The following is a 19545-nucleotide window of genomic DNA, read 5'->3' as shown; positions in this document are numbered from 1 at the left end:
GAGTCCAATCTGTGCGAAGTGTCTATGAAGTTTGGAAATGAGCCAGGATAAAACCCAAGAACCTTACCATAAGTCTGGAATAACAGGACCCTTGAGAGCTAAGCACAACTCCTGTGTGAGCAGGGAAGCTAGAGAGATCTGCTGGGACTACTCCTTTGCATTTTGAAAGTTTATCTATGTTTTGTGGAACTACTAAGAAGCTACTGTTACTGACTTCTGCTGCACCCGAAAACTGCTGTTGGCTACTGCTATACAATATGAACTGTGAAATATGTGTGGTTAATCAACCTTACTTGTTTAGGCACTGGTGTAATAGGGAACTAACTGCATTATACATTCCTTTGGGTAGGCTTGCTTAATGGACAATGCACATTTGCGCTATTACACCAGTATGCAGTATTTTAAAGTGGTTACCCAGTTTCTAACATATCTGGCCTATCTTGGGGATGGCCTGACATGTGGGACTCCTAAAGATCACCAGTACCCAGGCATCACAGCTCTCCATATTGTTTACAGCGTAAGCCGATGGCTGGTCAGATAATGGAGGGGGTATACATCTCACCCAGACTACTCAGGTGCGTGAGATGAAAAACTCCAGATAGACTGATTCTCAGCAGATAACTTTTGTCTGCTGGGCGTTATTTCAAGTTCTCTCTATTGGGCTGGATATTTAGGAATGGCAGGTAGGTTGGTAGTGGGACCTGTCATTCCAACCCCCTCCAGTCATCACATTGTGGATGTTTCTGCAGTCTGTCAGCTGCTGTGAATTGTCCTCATCAGTGAGGTTTAAAAGGTCAGCTCCAGCAGCAAGACTTTGGGCAGAGCTTGACTGGAGTGCCAGACAGAGGTCATATTTTTGGGGCTGTGTCCTGAATGATTCTACTGGCTTTTGATTTCTGTTATTCTAGGTGAGGTAACCTATTCTATGTTTAGTTAGAGCCTAGCCGGGCAGGTATTTATTTTTGTATTGTTTTTGTATTGTTGCTGCACTACCTTTTTGAGTGAAAATAAACTCTACCTTTGTTTTGGACTAAAGAAACTGGACTTGTGTGTCTATGCCACCCCACCTAGCAACCCCAGACCCTGACAACAGGAAATTCAAGTTATGCCTCTACCCAAGATACTGTATGTCTGTTTGAGCTCATCCATCTATACACAGGATAAGCAATGTGCAGATTTCAGCTAGCAACAGAGAAACAAGAGAAAGAATAAATAAAGGACAGAATGTAGATTTAAGCACAGGATTTCACAGAAAGCAGCCAAAATTGGTAAAGAAAATGAATTCCAGCCTTTATTAATGTCACAATACCATCAAAATATCAAAAGTTTTGTTATACTTTAGTGTTATGGCTGACTACTGCATACTACTTAAACAAAATCATAAAAAAGCATTTACAAACATTTTACAATTTTTCTATTCAGGGCTCATTCACATCAGAGCCCGGTCTCTGTTTTCGAGGTTTCCGTTTCCTGCTCGAAGCTGGGCAGGAGGCAAAAACCTGCAGTCACTCTGCAAAACCGGATTTTTTAACCGGACACAAAGTCGGACATGCAGGACTTTGTGTCTGGTTAAAAAAAAAAAACTGTTTCGCCGCGGGGAGAGCACAAAATGCTCACCGGCGCTCACGGACGGACACGGTCTGCCAGGTTTCCATCTTCTGTCGGCAGAAGACGGAAACCTGAAAACGTAGAACGGTGCTGGTTTAAACCCAGCGTCAATTGTCGGGCAATATTAAACAAGGGACTACATGAAGTTTGACCATATTGGTTGTCACCTAATTTTTGACACTTGATCATTAGTCTCTAATCCAAAATGTCTACACTTCCAGTTTTCCAGATTAGAAAAGTGTTTGAATGAGTAGAAAATATCAAACTCCTGATTTATATGCAAATCTGTCTTCCATGAGTAATTAGGAAGACAGTGGCTCAGTCATGCAGTCCAATAGAGGGCGCTGCCTGAGAATATGCAAATCTGTCTTCCATGAGTAATTAGGAAGACAGTGGTTCAGTCATGCAGTCCAATAGAGGGCGCTGCCTGAGGATATGCAAATCTGTCTTCCATGATGGTAATTAGGAAGACAGTGCCTCAGTCATGCAGCCAAATAGTGGGCACTCCCTTTAACATCATGCTCGACCTTCCCAGAGGCCTTTGCTGCAATGCAATGATGTGGGATTTTACCAAGTACAATCTCTCAGGCGAGGGCAGCTGTTTCGATCTGATTGGATCTCTTCAGCCCGGCGCAGAGAAGACTGACTTGGCAGTGGTCTCTCCCTAAGGAGTGACAATATCACCTTACTCCTGATTTATTCAATGTTACATTTTGGGTAGAAATCCTCACTTACTGTTGGTATTGCTTTTCTCCTCCTTTCACAGCATACCTCCAGTTAAAACTTCATGTAGCTCAGTGGAATATAAAAAATCTTTCTAATATATCTTATTAAAGAAATATGTTTTCTTCTCCACTTTTAAGTCTGAGTTACTTTCTACATATTAATCTATGAAGAGGGGAGGGGCAAGAAGAGAATACACAAATAATTGTGCTATTACACTCTGCTACTCTGTGGTCTTTTAAACAATGCTATGCTTGTAGATAAGAAACTACCATTGCACAGAGTAAGGCAATAACTCAATCAACTAGCTTGTAGCAGCCTCCTACTCCCCACTACTTCTCCATAGAGTTTGGTGTATGAAGATGAAAACAGAGACAGAATCTTATATAAATAGCAGTCAGATTTAAGCTAAATGATTGAAGTAGCCTAATAAGTAGAGCAAGAAACAGATCTCCTTAGTAAGATATATTACAAAGTTTCTTATAGTTAAATACACTATTCATATATGAAAAGTTGTTTTTAACTGGAGGTACAGTATGCTTTCAATTCACAGCTATAGTACTCAGCAGTATAACAGCTTGGTACAGCTTTTACCACTGTCTTTAGTTTTATGCCTGCTTGTAGGATAAGGTATACACAGTAATGTATAAAACTTTTCCACTACAGTAATTACTTGTATGTTGGATCAAGTCAGATAACATTTATAGAGGCCAAAGGTCATAACGTTCAATAAACTTACTTCAAGAAAGCCATTGTAAAAGGTGAAACATAACTTTATAATGAGAGATAAAAATGATTTCTACTATTACAAAACACCAACTAGTCAACCACATACAGTATGATTGTGATAATTTTGTGCAACTTTTTGAAAATCCATATTCTTCTACTTTTTGATGAAGAGATTGACAAATTTTCCCCTATGACTGTATGGAATTTTCAAATCCTGCTTCTCCAGTATACTAAGTGACCAATGGAGATTATAAGAACTGGTAGGGAAAGAGTTGAGTAGATTCATGTGGCAACCAATCCAAAGGGCCTCTGAAAAATGTAAAGTAGAATTTGGTCACCACTGGCAACTACTTCACTTTTCCATTGGACTCATCTTAAAACATCTCCCCCATTGTGTCCAATCCAATCTTTATACAGTCTGCTGAAAATCAACTGACAGCCCATTTGTAAATGTATTGTCTATTTGAATGATATTTATAAGCGTTTCCTCCTACTCCACATATGTGTTCATTGTCCATCTGTTGCTCTGTTCCCAGCCAAAATGAGCAGTTTGATGATGTGGGCTCTGATTCTGTTTGTTATTTAAAAAATAAATCATATTCTGCTCCAGTTGACATAATTTCATTTCAGAAAAAAATCACTGTAGATCTGCTTGTCCACGCTCTTCACACCAAGGATGCCTTGTATGAAAATAATCTAAAATGTAAATATTGTTTGAGTTTTTAGCACATACTTTGTGTATTAATCTGATAACTTTATTAATATATTATGCTGAGAACCTTCATTTTTTTTATAACGCAGCTGCTCAGTAAGCATATGCTGTTTTGCTCACATGTATTGCTGCTCTTCTATTGCAAAATTCATGGTGTGTAATTTACCCTTGTATGTAAGCATACACATGAGTACAATTATCATTACTATACGCCACAGGTTTCAAACTCATTTTCGCTGAGGGCCACATAAGCGTTATGGTTGTTTTTAAAGAGCCGTTGTATGTGTCAAGAGTGTCATTTCAGTTGCTGCTTCTTTAACGTTGCCAAAACTATCTGGGGAAGCTTTTGTGTGTTTGTACTTCTATGCTTTGACCATTTAGCAGCTAAAGAGGCCTATATAAGACCACTCCTTCCTGACAAAGGTGCGTCTAATTGTTTACTACTCCTAGTTTGGCTCTCCATTTTGTGGCTGTACCTGTTTGCTTTTAACCTTTGGCTTGCGCCCTGTATTCCCTATTTTCCTCCTGATTCTGCTTTGGCATGCCATTCAGATGTGTGATCCTCGGCCTGTTTTCTGGATATTTCTATTGTCTCTTAACTCTGCTTATTGCGTTCTCTCCTGGTTTTGACCCTGTTTGTACGCCTTCTCTTGTGTCCACGCCACTGTGTAAGTTTTAATGGACTTTGTTTTGGTGTCTGCAGCAGTGCATTTATTATTAGTACATGTATCTGTCTGGTGACAATTCATATTCCCAGATTCAGTGCAAGTCCAACTCACCATGCTCTGGTGAAGGTGCCTGGGAGTCTGTCTTGGCTCGCAGGAGTGTGCTAGTTTTAAATAGCTGTCTCAACTGCTTATTGTTACCCTGTTTCCCCGAAAATAAGACAGTGTCATATTAATTTTTGCTCCCAAAGATGTGCCATGTCTTATTTTCAGGGGGTGTCTTATTTTTTTTCAAAGAAGAATTCACATATATTGCTAAATATAAAAATTAACATTTATTAAATACTGTACAGTATAAAAATATTTTTATAGATTTGTAGAGCAGGCGATTTTGGACACAGGGATACCTAACATGTACGGTATGTGTTTCACAGTATTTACATACTTTTATATGTGTTCTAGGGAAATGGGTTGATTTGAATTTTTAATACTTTTATATATATATATATATATATATATATATATATATATATATACATTTTTTTTCTTTTTTTGCATTTATTAACCCCCTGTAATACATTACAGACAGGCGACCTGCCTTCAAAAGAAATGACGATTTTTTGCAATGCAAAACAGCAGACACCAGGCGGCTATGGCGGCCGCCCGACTCCCGGGTGGCCGGCATAGTTAAACACCCGGCGGGTGTTTAACTATGGCACCCAGCACCCATAGAAATGAATGGAAGCGCCCAGCACGCCGATTAACCCCCCGCTTGCCGGCTACTTCCATTCATTTCTATTCACGTCTTACTTTCGGGGGAGCGCCTTATATTAGGCAAGGCAGTAAAATGTCTGCCATGCCTTACTTTCAGGGTACGTCCTATTTTCGGGGAAACATGGTAGAAGTCAATCCCCTGCTATTGCTTTTATTGTGGCCTTGCCTCTAACCATAACACTATTTCAATTAGGTTTCATTACATTTATAGACCTTTGAAGGCAACCATAAGGTAGATGTTAACATAATGTTTATACACGTAGGTAATAGTATCCTATATAACCCCCCCCCCCCTTCCCCAGGTAATACTATCCCAATTGTCCCCCCACATAGATATTAGTGACTACCATAGTTAATAGTTCCAACTGGAAAGTGCTGATGTGGCATCTGGCAGCCAGAATAAATGTAAAACTAGAGACACATTTTCCAAAGATAAGACCCAACATAGCTTAAATGCCGTGATTTTACAGTACCTACAAAGTGGATGGGATTCTGGCTAATCCCATCCACACAGATAATCCATCCATCCATGATGAAAACCATCTGCAGCGGAAATGCTGTGATTTCAAAAACCGTTGTATTTTTGTAAATCTCAGCATGTCAATTACACCTATGGAAAAGCTGGAAATTTCTGTATAGGTATAATAGGGACAGAGAGTCCACACAGGAAAACTCTGTGGACTACCTGTGAAAAGCGCTGCGGCAAAAAACACAATGGTGCGTTTGTTTTGGCTGAGGCCAGCTACATGGGGCCTGAGTCTATGGCAGTTATTTATACAGCTCTATACATAGTCACACCCCTGATTGTACTGCTAATTTCCACCTATTTATGTAGATTGTATATAATCTCTGGAATGGAATCTAAAGGGACAGGAAATTATATCAAGTGTGTGTACATGTGTGTGGGCGTGCAAGAGCGCATGTGATAAAACACCTTTTTATAGTAAGGTACTGTATATATTTTAGAAACTATAGGGACATATAGTCAGAATGCAGCACTGCTAAATGCAAGTATTACAAACTATTTTATAGCATGAAAATTGTATATTCTCTACTTACATATTAATATACACATTCTTTTATGCTGAGAATATAAGAAAATATATCATGCAAAGCTATATTAGGATTTAATTGTAATCTGTACAATAGGTATATAATTCTAGAATATTTTTAGAAGATTAAATTGGAAAATGTATTTTTTTTATTTCATGTCTAATCAGTTTTTCTAAAATGTCAGTCAAATATAAAGAAAAATAATGAAACTATATGGAGTTTGCATGTCCTCCCCAAGACCGAAGCTAAGGCCCCATGTAGCAGGATGTAGAGAAAAAGCAACGCTTTTCATAGACAGTCTTTCTGCTACCATTTTTCTGCAATGTGTAAATCCCATTCACTTTGCAGTGACTGTAAAACGCTGCGGTTTTTGTTGTGGTGTTTCCAAACCATAACATTTACTCTAAGTGGGGTCCCAGGCCTAAGACAGGAAATTTAGATTATGAGATTTACTTTGAACAATTATTGATTATAAATCTGTAAATCGCTGTGGAATACATATATAAACAAGAGAACTAACTAAATAAATAAAAATATAAGCCAATGTACATACAAGGTAATGCATTCACATCAACAGATCATAGGAAATAGGAAAGGTAAAAGAAATAATGTTCTTACTATAGATCACCTCAAAGTATTTCTTAAGAAACAAAAGTACTTGAGTAAGGACTTAGTCACACGCCTATTTACGGTGAGTGCTTCTCACAGACAGCACATGTCCCATTGATTTCTATATGTCTATTTAAACTTTAGCTTTTGTTTCCTATTGGTTCAGTTTAGTGTAACTAAACTAGACTAAAAAACATGCATATGGCCAGACACTGGCAACATCTTACACATTTAATAGAACTATATGTCTTCTAGCTTTAGATGCTCCTTATTATTAGCCCCCTTATTATTAATAGTATTATTATTATTATTATTATTATTATTAATTTATATAGCACCATTAATTCCATGGTGCTTTACATTTGGGGGTTACATACAATACACAGAATATACAGGTAGATATAATACTAACAGTGACCGATTGGCACAGTGGGGTAGAGGGCCCTGCCCGCGAAAGCTTACAATCTATGGGGGAAGGGGGTAGAGACAGAAGGAGAGGGGGAGACTGTACAGATGGTGGTGTGGTGAAAGTGTTATTGGGGGTTGTAGGCCTTCCTGAATAGGTGAATCTTCATGGCCTTCTTGAAGCCTGTGATTGTGGGGGTCAGTCTTATGTGTGATGGTAAGGAGTTCTAGAGTATGGGGGATGCATGAGAGAGATCTTGGAGGCGATTGTGTGAGGAGCGGATGAGAGCAGAGCGGAGTAGGAGGTCATTGGAGGATCTGAGGTTACGTGTGGGCAGGTAGCGGGAGATGAGGTCAGAGATATATGGAGGGGACAGGTTGTGGATGGCTTTGTATGTTAGCGTTAGTAGCTTGAATTCAATTCGCTGGGCTATAGGTAGCCAGTGGAGGGACTGGCAGAGGGGAGCAGCTGATGAAGATCGGGGCGTGAGGTGGATTAAGCGAGCAGCGCAGTTTAAGGTGGACTGGAGGGGGCGAGGGTGTTAGCTGGGAGTCCATGGAGAAGGGTGTTGCAGTAGTCTAAGCGGGAGATTATGAGGGCATGGACTAGCATCTTGGTAGTTTCCTGTGTGAGGAAGGGGCGAATTCGGTGGATGTTCTTGAGCTGGAGGCGGCAGGAGATGTTGAGGGCTTGAATATGTGGCTTGAAGGATAGGTCAGAGATATTAGCCCTCTTTATTAATAATCGTTCCTCTCTCTGTCTATGTATATATAAATAACCCCTCCCACTGGATGTATTATTAATAGTTCCTTTTTTTACATACTTCTCCCCCCTTATATAATAGTTACCCTAGGATAACAAATTTATATGGGGGGGGAGTATGTATAAACAGGAACTATTCATAATAAATCTGGTGGGGCTAGTTATAAGAAGGATCTATTGTTAATAAAACTAGTGGAACTATCTCGCCCCCCCACCCCACCCCTGTCCTTATATAATAGGTCCCCTATTAACAATAAGTTCTCCTTATAAATGTTGTTGTTTGTTTTGATGTTTGAAGTCACTGCCTGCTATTGGACTCCAGAGCAGGTCCTGCAAAGGGGATGCGATGTAGTGATATCATCGTGCCCTGTCTTCTATGCCGTCATCTATGCCAGAGCAGGAACATTACAGCGCCCTGCTCTGACATAGATATCCACAGTATTGGCATGCATAGCACGCCAATACACATGTTAATAAGTCTCCTCTGATCCAAATCCCAGGGTCCTCTTGGAGATGGGGGCCCTGGACATTTTCCCAGTTTACCCCCTAACGCTGGCCCTGACTACAGACAAAAAATGATGTCACAGCTTGTCACCGTACACATAACATGTGTGGAAAACTGTCTCATCGGACTTAATGGCTAGAAAATTGCTTCCAAAGACCTCTAGATGTCTAGATAATGTCTAGTGATGACAGAGCAGATAAGAAGCTCAGGCAAGATGACAGCCCTCAAAACCTTGTACAGAAGATATAATAAAATATCTACAACCAGAAAACAGAAACAGAAAGGAGTCATATATTTCACTATCTGTAGTTACTTTTTTTTTAAAATGGTGAAAGATTAACTTTCTATTTTCCTGAAACAAATCAGAAGTAAAAGCATATATACATATTATATCACTTGCCAGTGTAGTTGCAACTTTTCCAGATTAGTCCCTAACTTTCAGAAACCATCCTTGTGAATATGGACATGTCCTAGCCAGAAATAGAGTGTGACTCATTGAAGTGGGTGTTCCTACTTGGTTTGGTGGAATGCAAGTGTCTGCAAACCTTCTCCCATGGTCGCACAATTTCTGTGTGTACTTTGACACAATTGATGCATGCACAGTACATGCACTCTGGCCTTCAAGATCAGAGAGGTTCTGGGCGTGCGACAATGATGTAATGTATGGTATAAACATGACGCCAGACGAGACTTCAGCTTCACTTCCAGAACCTGTCACTCAAGGAAAGGAGTGTGGAAGAAGGTAAATTACAGCGCAGCAGGGCATAGCAGTTAGGAGAGGCAGAAACGCCGTTGGTGATCCAGGTAGCTCATTTGCATATTTACAAATCAAAGAATATCCCAGACCTGGAAGCATTACATTCAGTTGAGCTTCACGTATGTAACTGCTGCAATTTACATGCTAAAATATGATGACAGACTAAAACACATAGTTTCTATTCTTAAAGCGTGACTAAACTTTTGGACAAATTTTGATTTCTGGCAGCATTTCTGTCATAAATAAATTTTGTAATATACTTTATTAACAAATTTTGGATCCATTCAGTGAAATCCTGCTTTCTTTTATTCTATCCCTTGTTTCTTTATTAAGAGCTGTTCTTGACTGCATGTACTTACCGAACGCCTCTTCCCTGCCCATTGCTGTAGGCATCCAATGGCATTACTTGCTTGTTCTTATTTATGTCTATTATGTCTTATTGTTTTCTGGGCCAAGTGGGTTTTTCGTTATGTTTGTAAATATAATTGTTATAAAAAAAGCTGTGGCCATTTCTTCACCCAACAATGTCTGTTTTTTCTTCTATTCAATCTATTAATATATATTGGTCCATGGTTATTTAACCAAAAACTCACTTGGCCCAGAAAACAATAAAACATAATAGACATAAATAAGAACAAGCATGTTCAGCAATGCCATTGTTGAAAGCCAGGTAGCAAGAAGGAAACCACTTTCACTCTTTTGGGTGAACAAACCACCGCCTTGGAGGAGTACGAGTACCTCTACTCGGCATTCTGACCACTCCTACCCAACAACAACAGGACATGCTCAACACCATCCTGTAATGCTGACAGGAATATATTGTTCCCGATATCATTCAAATGCTCTCCAAAATGCTTGAAAAAGGTTCTTATTAGACCAGATCTCGTATGCAGCTCGGTGGGCTCACCAGAGTAACACCCAAATATCTGCTATCATCAGCTGGAAATCCCTAAACCACAACTTGCAACGAACCTCCCCAGGCCTTACTATGACTCCGTGAGGTGGATTTAACCACTGACTTCCAAAGACCTAAAAATTGACCAGGACCCATAAGCTATCTGGGCAAAGTTCCCCAACCACAGCTGCCGTGGGATGAAGTTCTTGGAAGCGAGACAACATATCAGCCATTCTATTACTAACAAACGACACATGTTTTGCCCTAAACCAAACATTAAGCTGTAAACACCGCAATACCAGGTATCGCAATAATGCCAACACAGGTAAGGAACCGGAAGACAGACTGTTAACAGCTTGTACAACTGACATATTATCTGTCCAAAAGTGAATTCGACGATCTCTCATCCTCTCTCCTCATAGATCCACAGAGACTACTATCGAAAACTGCGCAAGCAAGTAAGATTTTTGGTCCGAGAAACTACTAATTCTCAGGCCAGGGGACCCTGCACCATGAAGAACCCAAAACAGCAACTAAGTCAAACTTGCTTGCTGTATCTGTGAAATTTCTGCTAACTGATAAATTGCCTTAGCAAGAAAACCTGACCCATCAAAATTATTCTGTAGGCAAAGACCAACAAGCCAAGAAGGGATTGAATTTGGAGTGACGTCACCTTTTTTTGCCAACAAAACCTCATCAATACATGAAACCAAACAAGCCAACTTGTCTTCAGGTAGTCTAAAGCCCAGGTCCTGAGAATCAATTTCTATAAAAGGACAACCACGTCATTGGACCTTCAATTTTGTCCTCCACTATAGGCACATCAAAAATACGCATAACAAACCTAAATACAGTCAATAAGTGTAAACAAGCATCGAAATCACTGGGACTGACAAGACAGACTTCCATGATTCTTTTTTAGGAACTAAACTAAGAGAGGAAACATGAAGCTTAGGCAATGGCAGCTCCACAAAGGAACCCACCATTCGACCCAGCTCCACTACTTCTCTGGAGCTATTTACATGCAATCAGCAAATTACCTGACAATAAAAGAATGGAGGACTATTCATGGGGAATGAAGAAGCCCACCATAAACCCTTCTAGTGAGAAGCTCGGCTTCCACCTTCCTGGGGTACCGCATGAACCATGGCTCCATCTCAAGTGCACTCACCAGAGTTCACAGCCCCAATCAACAGTCATCGTTCTCTTGCCCAAGGCCAGCTGCCACATGGGCACATATCCCTGGCTCACAGGGTGCAGAGGGTCCTAGTTGAAGGCAAATGCAAGGCAGAAGGCTACTGACAGGACTGCAGGACAGAAACAGTCAGAAGCAAAGTTTAGGCAGCAGGTTACCACTGAGAATTAAATTTATGTTGGTGACATTTTAGGAATCTGTGAATTCAGGTACTGTTTGCATGCTGATGTATAATGGTCCTTCAGAATGAATTTTATTTACGAGCCACTGAGTACATAAACTAATAAACTAAGAGTCATTCTTAGCAAATAACACATATCAATTGTGCTAGTAACTGTATGGTGAGCAGTGTACTCACTGGAGTGCTGAAAGACTATGCCCTATTATATAACCTTAAGTGGCTAATCTGTCTGTTTACTCACCAGCAATTTGTTTGTGCCTTACGAAGCATATGCACAAGGGGGTCAGAGCCATCGATGGGATGACCCATATACAGAGAGCAGTCTGTAAATTTGCATTACTCAGTCTTTACACACATGCTCCCTCCCTCCTTCCTTCTTCTCCCTCCCTCCCAATGGACAGCTGTGCCTAGTACACTTATTATCTCTGGCTGTGCTGATAACATAAGGGAAAGAGCAGACAGGGAGAGTGAGAAACACACTACAGCAGGATTCATTGTGAACAGCCATGAAATCCAGAAGAGACAAACTGAAAATCCCGTCATTGACATTAGAGTGAGTATCCGCATATGTCTGCAATTTCCTGGGGGTTGGAAGGATTGAATTAATGGATGTATTCACAGAGGTTCATGGTATTTTGGAGGGTTTTTTGGGAAATGGCTGAAACAGCTGTTGAAGCTCAATGTAGTCTTCTATCTACCTGCGATACGAGTGTGTGCCTGACTTTTTAGATTTATTCAACATGTAAGGAAAATCATACTATATAACTGTGATGTAATGTAGACCTGTTGGGAATAAGCATGTGTTTCTATGAATGGCAGTAACTGCATGTAAAAAGCAATGAAATATTGGGGGCTATTTATTACGTGCACCATCTTTATTTGAAATTTACATTTGAGCCTTATTTTTTTCAATGCTTTATTGGTAGTTTTGTATATTTATTAAATAGGCACAGTTCCGTGATAAACGTTGAGTATATGTTAGTTATTACTTGCGTAATAAATTATGTACATAACATACCACATGGAATTGTGTTTCCAATGCTGTGACATGATGGGCTTTGTTATGCTGCCCATATACTGGAGTTGGTATGCATAAATACAGTCCTGAAAGAAAAACTCCACTTTGGCCACGCCCTCTTTCCTCACCAACAAGCAAAAGTGGTAAGGGAAGAAAACATCTGGAAAAAAAGATGCAGATGAGTCATAAAGTATGAGCAAGCAAGCCCACAAAAAGGTCCAATATGCACTAAATAAAGGCACAAGTTGCAAAGCTTTGCAAGACATATAAAAATAAATGGAAGGCAGAAAAAAATTGGTGCGGTTTTATTAAGGTAGTCTTTCCAGGTCCATCCCCCAAAACAGTGTACTAGTGTTAAAGAGGACCTTTCACCACTTTTGGGCACATGCAGTTTTATATACTGCTGGAAAGCTGACAGTGCACTGAATTCAGCACACTGTCGGCTTTCCCGATCTGTGCCCGATGTACAGAGCTTACGGTGCCGGTACCGTAGTGCTCTATGGTCAGAAGGGCGTTTCTGACCATTAGCCAGAGACGTCCTTCTGCCTCGCGACGCCTATCGCGCTGTGCTGTGGAGCCGGGAGGAACGCCCCCTCCCTCTGCTCACAGCGCTCGTCCATAGACGAGCATTATCAGGAGAGGGAGGGGGGAGTTCCTCCCCGCTCCACAGCACAGCGTGATTGGCGCCGCGAGGCAGAAGGACGTCTCTGGCTAATGGTCAGAAACGCCCTTCTGACTATAGAGCACTACGGTACCGGCACCGTAAGCTTTGTACACCGGGCACAGATCGGGAAAGCCGAAAGTGCGCTGAATTCAGCGCACTGTCAGCTTTCCAGCAGTATATAACACTGCATGTGCCCAAAAGTGGTGAAAGGTCCTCTTTAAAAAAAAAAAAAAAAAACAGTGTCAAAAAAACTCCCAATTCCAAGATTCCCAATTGCTGAAGATTTTTTCAGTGTTCAAAAAACTGTGTCAACTCACCTTTAGGTTAAGGCCCCATGTAGTGAGCCACAGTCAAAAAACACTGCGGAAAAGACCACGGTGGAAACCCATCATTTTTCACAGGTATTCCAGAGTCTTCCTCTGCGGACTTTCTGCCTCTGTTATATGTATACAGAGAGCGTCAGCATTTCCATGGGTATAATTGACAATTGACAAAATTTACAAAAAACATGGGCTAATATTTTAGAACATAAATACTGATGGACAGATGGGGCGGCTGATCAATGATGGGAAGCTACTCCAAGGGTATAGGGTTTAGTGGAAACATATGTCAGGGCTGAAGTGCTGACAAATTTACTGATTTTGTAAATGAATTGTATTGGGCAGTACAACTACATCTTTCACGTAAATAATCTAGAAAGCGACTGCATGTTCTGCAAGTAAAAGCTAGACTAGAATGCTAACAGGCAGTATAGCACAATGAGAGTGGGGTACTTACAAGCTCTAGCAGCTAAGCTAAGGTCCCACATAGTGAGTTGCAGCCAAAATGTCTTCTGTGGATTTTTCTCTACAAAGTGTGGATGGGATTAGCCTGAATCCCATCCACTTTGCAGGTAACGTAAAACACAGTGTTTTTTGCAGCACTGTTTCCGCTGCAGCTAAAATGCTGCGTTTTCACAATGTGGGACCCCGGCCTTAAGCTGATGAATCATGCTATATGATATGATGTGTGATTTTGCATCCAATATAAATGCACTGAGTTACACAAGGGATCCTCAGCACATATGAATCATGAGCTGCATCAAGGTGCAATTATACCTATGCCTTGGCTGCTAAAGCAACAGATGCTCCTCATAGTCCTACATAAACTATAATAGTTAGAGGGGCTTTACAGGTTAGAAAACCTATTTTTGTATACCTTATTATTGGAATCTGTGTAATTCCTCTGTTGAAAGTCTTGGCCAGGTTATTGTTACAAAAAAAACATCTTTCACTTTACAGAATATGTCCTGTGCTGCATGTTGCAGAAATGCAGATTTTCTTGTTGCAGATTTTGCTGTATTTTTTTTTTAGCTACAAAAGGAATGAGAAATGTATAGGAAATTCTTATTCTTCTATCTTCTGCTCAATGCACTCCTGGCTTTGGCTCAAAAAAACGCAGTAAAATCTGCAAAAAAAAAAAACCTGTGTTTCCACAACATGGCGTCTTAGCTTTATATAAACAATCCATTGATTTCAGAAGACAATGCATAATGTCTTGGTGGCATTGTAAGAAGCTAAACACACTAGAAGATTTGTCTTAGATAACTTAGGTTGTCTGGGTCTCAACCAGGCAAACATCTTGTGATCTATTTATTGTCAAGGCTTTCAACCTAACAGGTAGGAATTATCCATTGGGCAGATTTCAGAGTTTCCTGATATGCATCCATTTTGATTTGTAGCTTATTAAGTTTACTAAATACTGTCTAAGGCTGAGGCGCCACATTGCGGAAACGCAGCTTTTTTTGTTGCAGATTTTGTTGCGTTTTTCTAAGCCATAGCCAAAAATGGCGACATAAAGAATGGGAACTCTATAGAAAGTTTTTACACTTCTCCCTTCTGCTCGATCCACTCCTGACTTTGGCTCAAAAAACGGCAACAAAATCTGCAACAAAAAAAAGCTGCGTTTCCGCACATTTAAGCACATTTTAAGCACATTTTCGTTGCATGATTCTGCATGTTAAAGAGGACCTTTCACCACACCTGGGGCACATGCAGTGTAATACCCATCTAGAAAGCCAACAGTGCTTTCACGTTCTGTGTCCCAGATGAAGAGCTATCGGTGCTGGTACCGTTCACCTCACCGTTCAGCGTCATCACTGGGCAGTAAGGAACACCCCCTCTCACAGTACAGGGCTATAGACGCTGCTGTGAGGAAGGGCGTTCCCGTCTGACTGTCAGGAACGCCCTTCTGACGGCAAAGAGCTACGGTAACGACACCAATAGCTCTTCACCGGGGTTACAGAATGGGAAAGCTGAATTCAGAGCACTGTCGGCTTTCTAGCAGTGTATTACACCACATGTGCCCAGGAGGTGAAAGGTCCTCTTTAAGTCAGGCAGTTTTCTACTTTGTCATGTCTCCTTCTGCTAAGCCAAGTCCCCTTGTTGGGCAGGAACAAAAAGTATCTAAACAGTTAATAGAAGTATTGTAAGGTGTGTATACCGTAATTTATGTCAAAGTTGGCAGAGTTGTGGATCACTTTCCTTACTGCATCAGCCCCAACATTTTGAAACAGAATTGAAATGGAATGAGTTTCATTTTTGTAGATTTCCATCAACTTTTAAAGGGGTTGTCAGGGGAGTTAAATTTACCTTCATTCATCCAGCAAATGCTTCATGATCGATCTGGTGGTTCTGATCTGCTCCTGACCCCATTGTCCTGATCAGAACCAGCCCCCTCACCCCCTGGATCTTTCCACCCGCTCGCCCCTCTTAGGTATTTTACCTGCACAATGAGGGCTGGCTTTACTATAAGTATACAAGTCATTGTATACTTTGAAGTATGTTAGTGTTTGCTGAGTTATTAATGTAACAGTATGTATAGTAAGCACTCATGTGCAGTGTTCATACGTATCCTTCCCATAATAACAGATCTTTTATATCATTACCTGTTACAGCAGAAAATATTGTCTCCCTTTACTCTAGGTTCACACTAGCATTCAGGAGCCATCCTTCAGGTTCACATGGGGACCTGAAAGACAGAGACCTTACACCCGCTGACCCCATAGACTATAATGGTGTCCATCTATATTTTGCTGCTTTTATACTGAAGAAAGATTTTGCTGCACACACTGTTTTGTGATCAAAGGAATATAGAGATTTATTTTACAATATAGTTAACGCCTTTTGACACAATGCAAAATATTGGCATAGAAAGACAGGCTAGATCAATTGGATATGACGTTTCGGTCCTTAGACCTTCATCAGACGCGATCTAGTGTGGTAACAGGATCAGTATAAGTGTCAAGGCATGTCATGTGTGGCAACAAAATCTATTTTCACTAGTATATTTGGGTCGAAGGACCTTTTTTCGCTAGCACCACATATAATTTTAGAGTGTGCGGTACTATTGACTTTTTTGCTGCTTTTATACTGAAGGACTTTTTTCACCACTGATTTTAAAGAGGACCATTCATGGGTTTGGGCACAGGCAGTTCTAAATACTGTTGGAAAGCCGACAGTGCACTGAATTTAGCACACTGTCGGCTTTCCCGATCTGTTCCCTGGGTGAAGAGCTATCGGTCCCGGTACCGTAGCTCTTTACAGTCAGAAGGACATTCCTGACACTCTGTCAGGAACGTCCTTCTGCACAGCAGCGCCTATCGCGCTGTACAGTGCTCATCCATAGACGAGTATTATCAGGAGGGGAGGGGGGGGGCGTTCCTCCCTGCTCACACTGTACAGCGCGATAGGCGCTGCTGGGCAGAAGGACGTTCCTGACAGACTGTCAGGAACGCCCTTCTGACTGTAAAGCCCTACAGTACCGGGACCGATAGCGCTTTACACCGGGCACAGATCGGGAAAGCTGACAGTGCGCTGAATTCAGCGCACTGTCAGCTTTCCAGCAGTATATAGAACTGCCTGCACCCCAAACCATGAAAGGTCCTCTTTAAGTGGATTTTGCGACTCCAACGCAAGTGTGAATCCAGCCTTAGTGAAACTTAGTATGAGTCCAATTTCTTTACTATGATATGCATTCGGCGGCACAGATCGGAGCAGTATCAGTGTTTGCACTAGTCTGCATGTTTATTCATCATAAAATAAGAGGCATCTAGTGATAGAGTAAGATGCTTTTTTTTTGCAGATTATGATAATGCCCTCATTCTGCTATTAATGGACTTAAGCTGTATCCTTGTCTAACTCCTTTTATAAAGCTCACAGTGAAAGGGGATCTTACTGAAGTGGTACAGATGGGGTTACCATGGAGACAGAATCTTCCAGCCAGAAAACACCCCTCCATTTATAACCCAGCCTAATAACAAACACCAAATCTCACACACTGTCTCTTCAGAAACCCGGGAGTTTCACCACTTGTCACTTGAGATCACAGGTTATTTAAGGGGTTATTTGGCTAAACGTATCACTGTTGCCATGATACTGGATCTCATAGTTGAATATTTCATAGTGAGCATCATGGAATTTCATTAAAAATATCATCACCCTTTCCTGCATAGATCTCATTGCCTCATGTACAATGTTTTTGTAATTATTTTTAATGTCTATTATTATTATTATTTTTAATCTATTTGATTTTCAATTAAAAAACATAACAATTATGATGAAATTCAAAGGTCGATATAGCAATGGCCTACATTATAAGACATGTGATATATCACATATAGTACATTGAAACCTATATAGCATGAGGCCCAGAATATATAACATATATACCAATGGATTTTCCATCCATATTACCAAGGAGCATAGGCCCAGTGTACACCTCATAACAGGATTTTGGAGAGACAAATAGGGAAAGGTCATTACACTGATCATTGTTAGGAGGACCCCAAATAGTGGGCTAGTTATGTATACTTCTCTAGCTGAATGTATTTTGGCCAGGACTATGTGGATGGGGAGAGGAAGTGCTAAGTTGGTTACGTGATGAAGTACTGTATATACTCGAGTATAAGCCTACCTGAATATAAGCCGACCCCCCTAATTTTACCACAAAAAAAAAAAAACGGGAAAACTTATTGACTCGAGTATAAGCCTAGGGGAGGAAATGCAGCAGCTACTGGAAAATTTCAAAAATTAAAATGTCGGAGTTTTTGGGTGCAGTAGTTGCTGGGTGCTGGACAAGGGGAATTCAGCCTGGCTGAATATCATGTATCTGCAGTGCTTCTATTAGCTCCTTCCCGATGGAACAGGAGCACTGCAGATACCCTATATTCAGTAGACTGGGCACTTTCAGACACAGGGATACCTAATGTGTTTATGTTTCACAGTCATTTTCTACTTTTATATGTATTCTAGGGAAGGGAGTGTTAGGGAACCCTGGAACGGGGACACAAGAGACAGTGAGCCCTAAGCTTATGCCCCCCGCTCTCCCTTCCTATTGCCAGGCCCTATCCTACGTAATAGGCGGCAACCACGAAGACGTTCCCTCCCTGAGTATGTGACACACAAAACGCAGACAAGACGAACAACAACAATGGGAAGTCAACTTAGCCAAGGGTCAGTAACAGTTGGGCAATACAGTACCAAATCAGAGTCCAAAAAGAGAAGTCAGTGAGGAAAGCCAAAGGTCAAGTATAATAGAGTAATCAGAACAGAGACAGTAAAGAGCAAGTATACGCACGGCAATAACAAGCACTGGTGTGACTGGGAGCCAAGGCTATATAGGGAGGAAGAACCCGCCCATGGAGTTGACAGGACGGCAGGCCGTCAATCACAGGGCAAGATCAGATTAACCATTAGAGGATCAGAACCAACTGAAGTTGAAGGAGATGGGTGTGGTGGAAAATCAATTACCAAAGAAAAGGCATAGGGCAGTGTTCAGTGCAAAGAGAAACCAACAGAATAAATTACAACCGAACACATCTCCTGCGCCGCAGCGTGCGGCCGGATGATGACGCCAACGCCCGGATGGGCAAAGATGTTACAGGGAGTGAGTTAGAACTTTTATTTATTTTATTTTTTTTAAAAATTCTTTTTTTTTCACTATTCTATGGGAGATCCTATACATTACTATTGAGGCTGGTCATAGACACACACCCCCCCCCCCCCAAAAAAAAAAAAAAAAAAAAAAAAAAGAAAATATATATATTTTTTTTATTTTGCTTGACTCGAGTATAAGCCGAGTTTTTCAGCACAGTTTTTGTGCTGAAAAAGCCCACCTCGGCTTATACTCAAGTATATACGGTAAAGGAGCTTGTAATTTAGTATATGGACATGGGGAATAATTTGCTTGATCTTAATCTTCCACATAAGCTAGGGTTGGCCGGGTTGAACCAACAAATTTCAATATAATA

General features: G+C 40.8%; 1 protein-coding gene across 6 annotated transcripts in view; it reads left to right on the top strand.

The window, feature by feature from the left end:
* Nucleotides 1-19545, top strand: part of MAST3 (microtubule associated serine/threonine kinase 3) — a 205434-nt gene that overhangs the window by 49558 nt on the left and 136331 nt on the right. For 4 of the 6 annotated variants that reach the window (XM_075282727.1, XM_075282709.1, XM_075282717.1 and 1 more), the window contains exon 1: nucleotides 12002-12127. The exons of 1 other annotated variant lie outside the window; for it this stretch is intronic. In XM_075282727.1, the coding sequence (XP_075138828.1) occupies nucleotides 12081-12127 (47 nt within the window). In that variant the 5' untranslated portion in view covers nucleotides 12002-12080. Of the gene's footprint in view, nucleotides 1-12001; nucleotides 12128-19545 lie in introns of those variants that run through there. One more of the 6 variants, XM_075282764.1, reaches the window with a different exon arrangement.

The sequence above is a fragment of the Leptodactylus fuscus genome, chromosome 1 (genome assembly GCF_031893055.1).
Source record: "Leptodactylus fuscus isolate aLepFus1 chromosome 1, aLepFus1.hap2, whole genome shotgun sequence".
Lineage (NCBI taxonomy): Eukaryota > Metazoa > Chordata > Amphibia > Anura > Leptodactylidae > Leptodactylus > Leptodactylus fuscus.
This window is presented reverse-complemented; position numbering and strand designations above follow the sequence as displayed.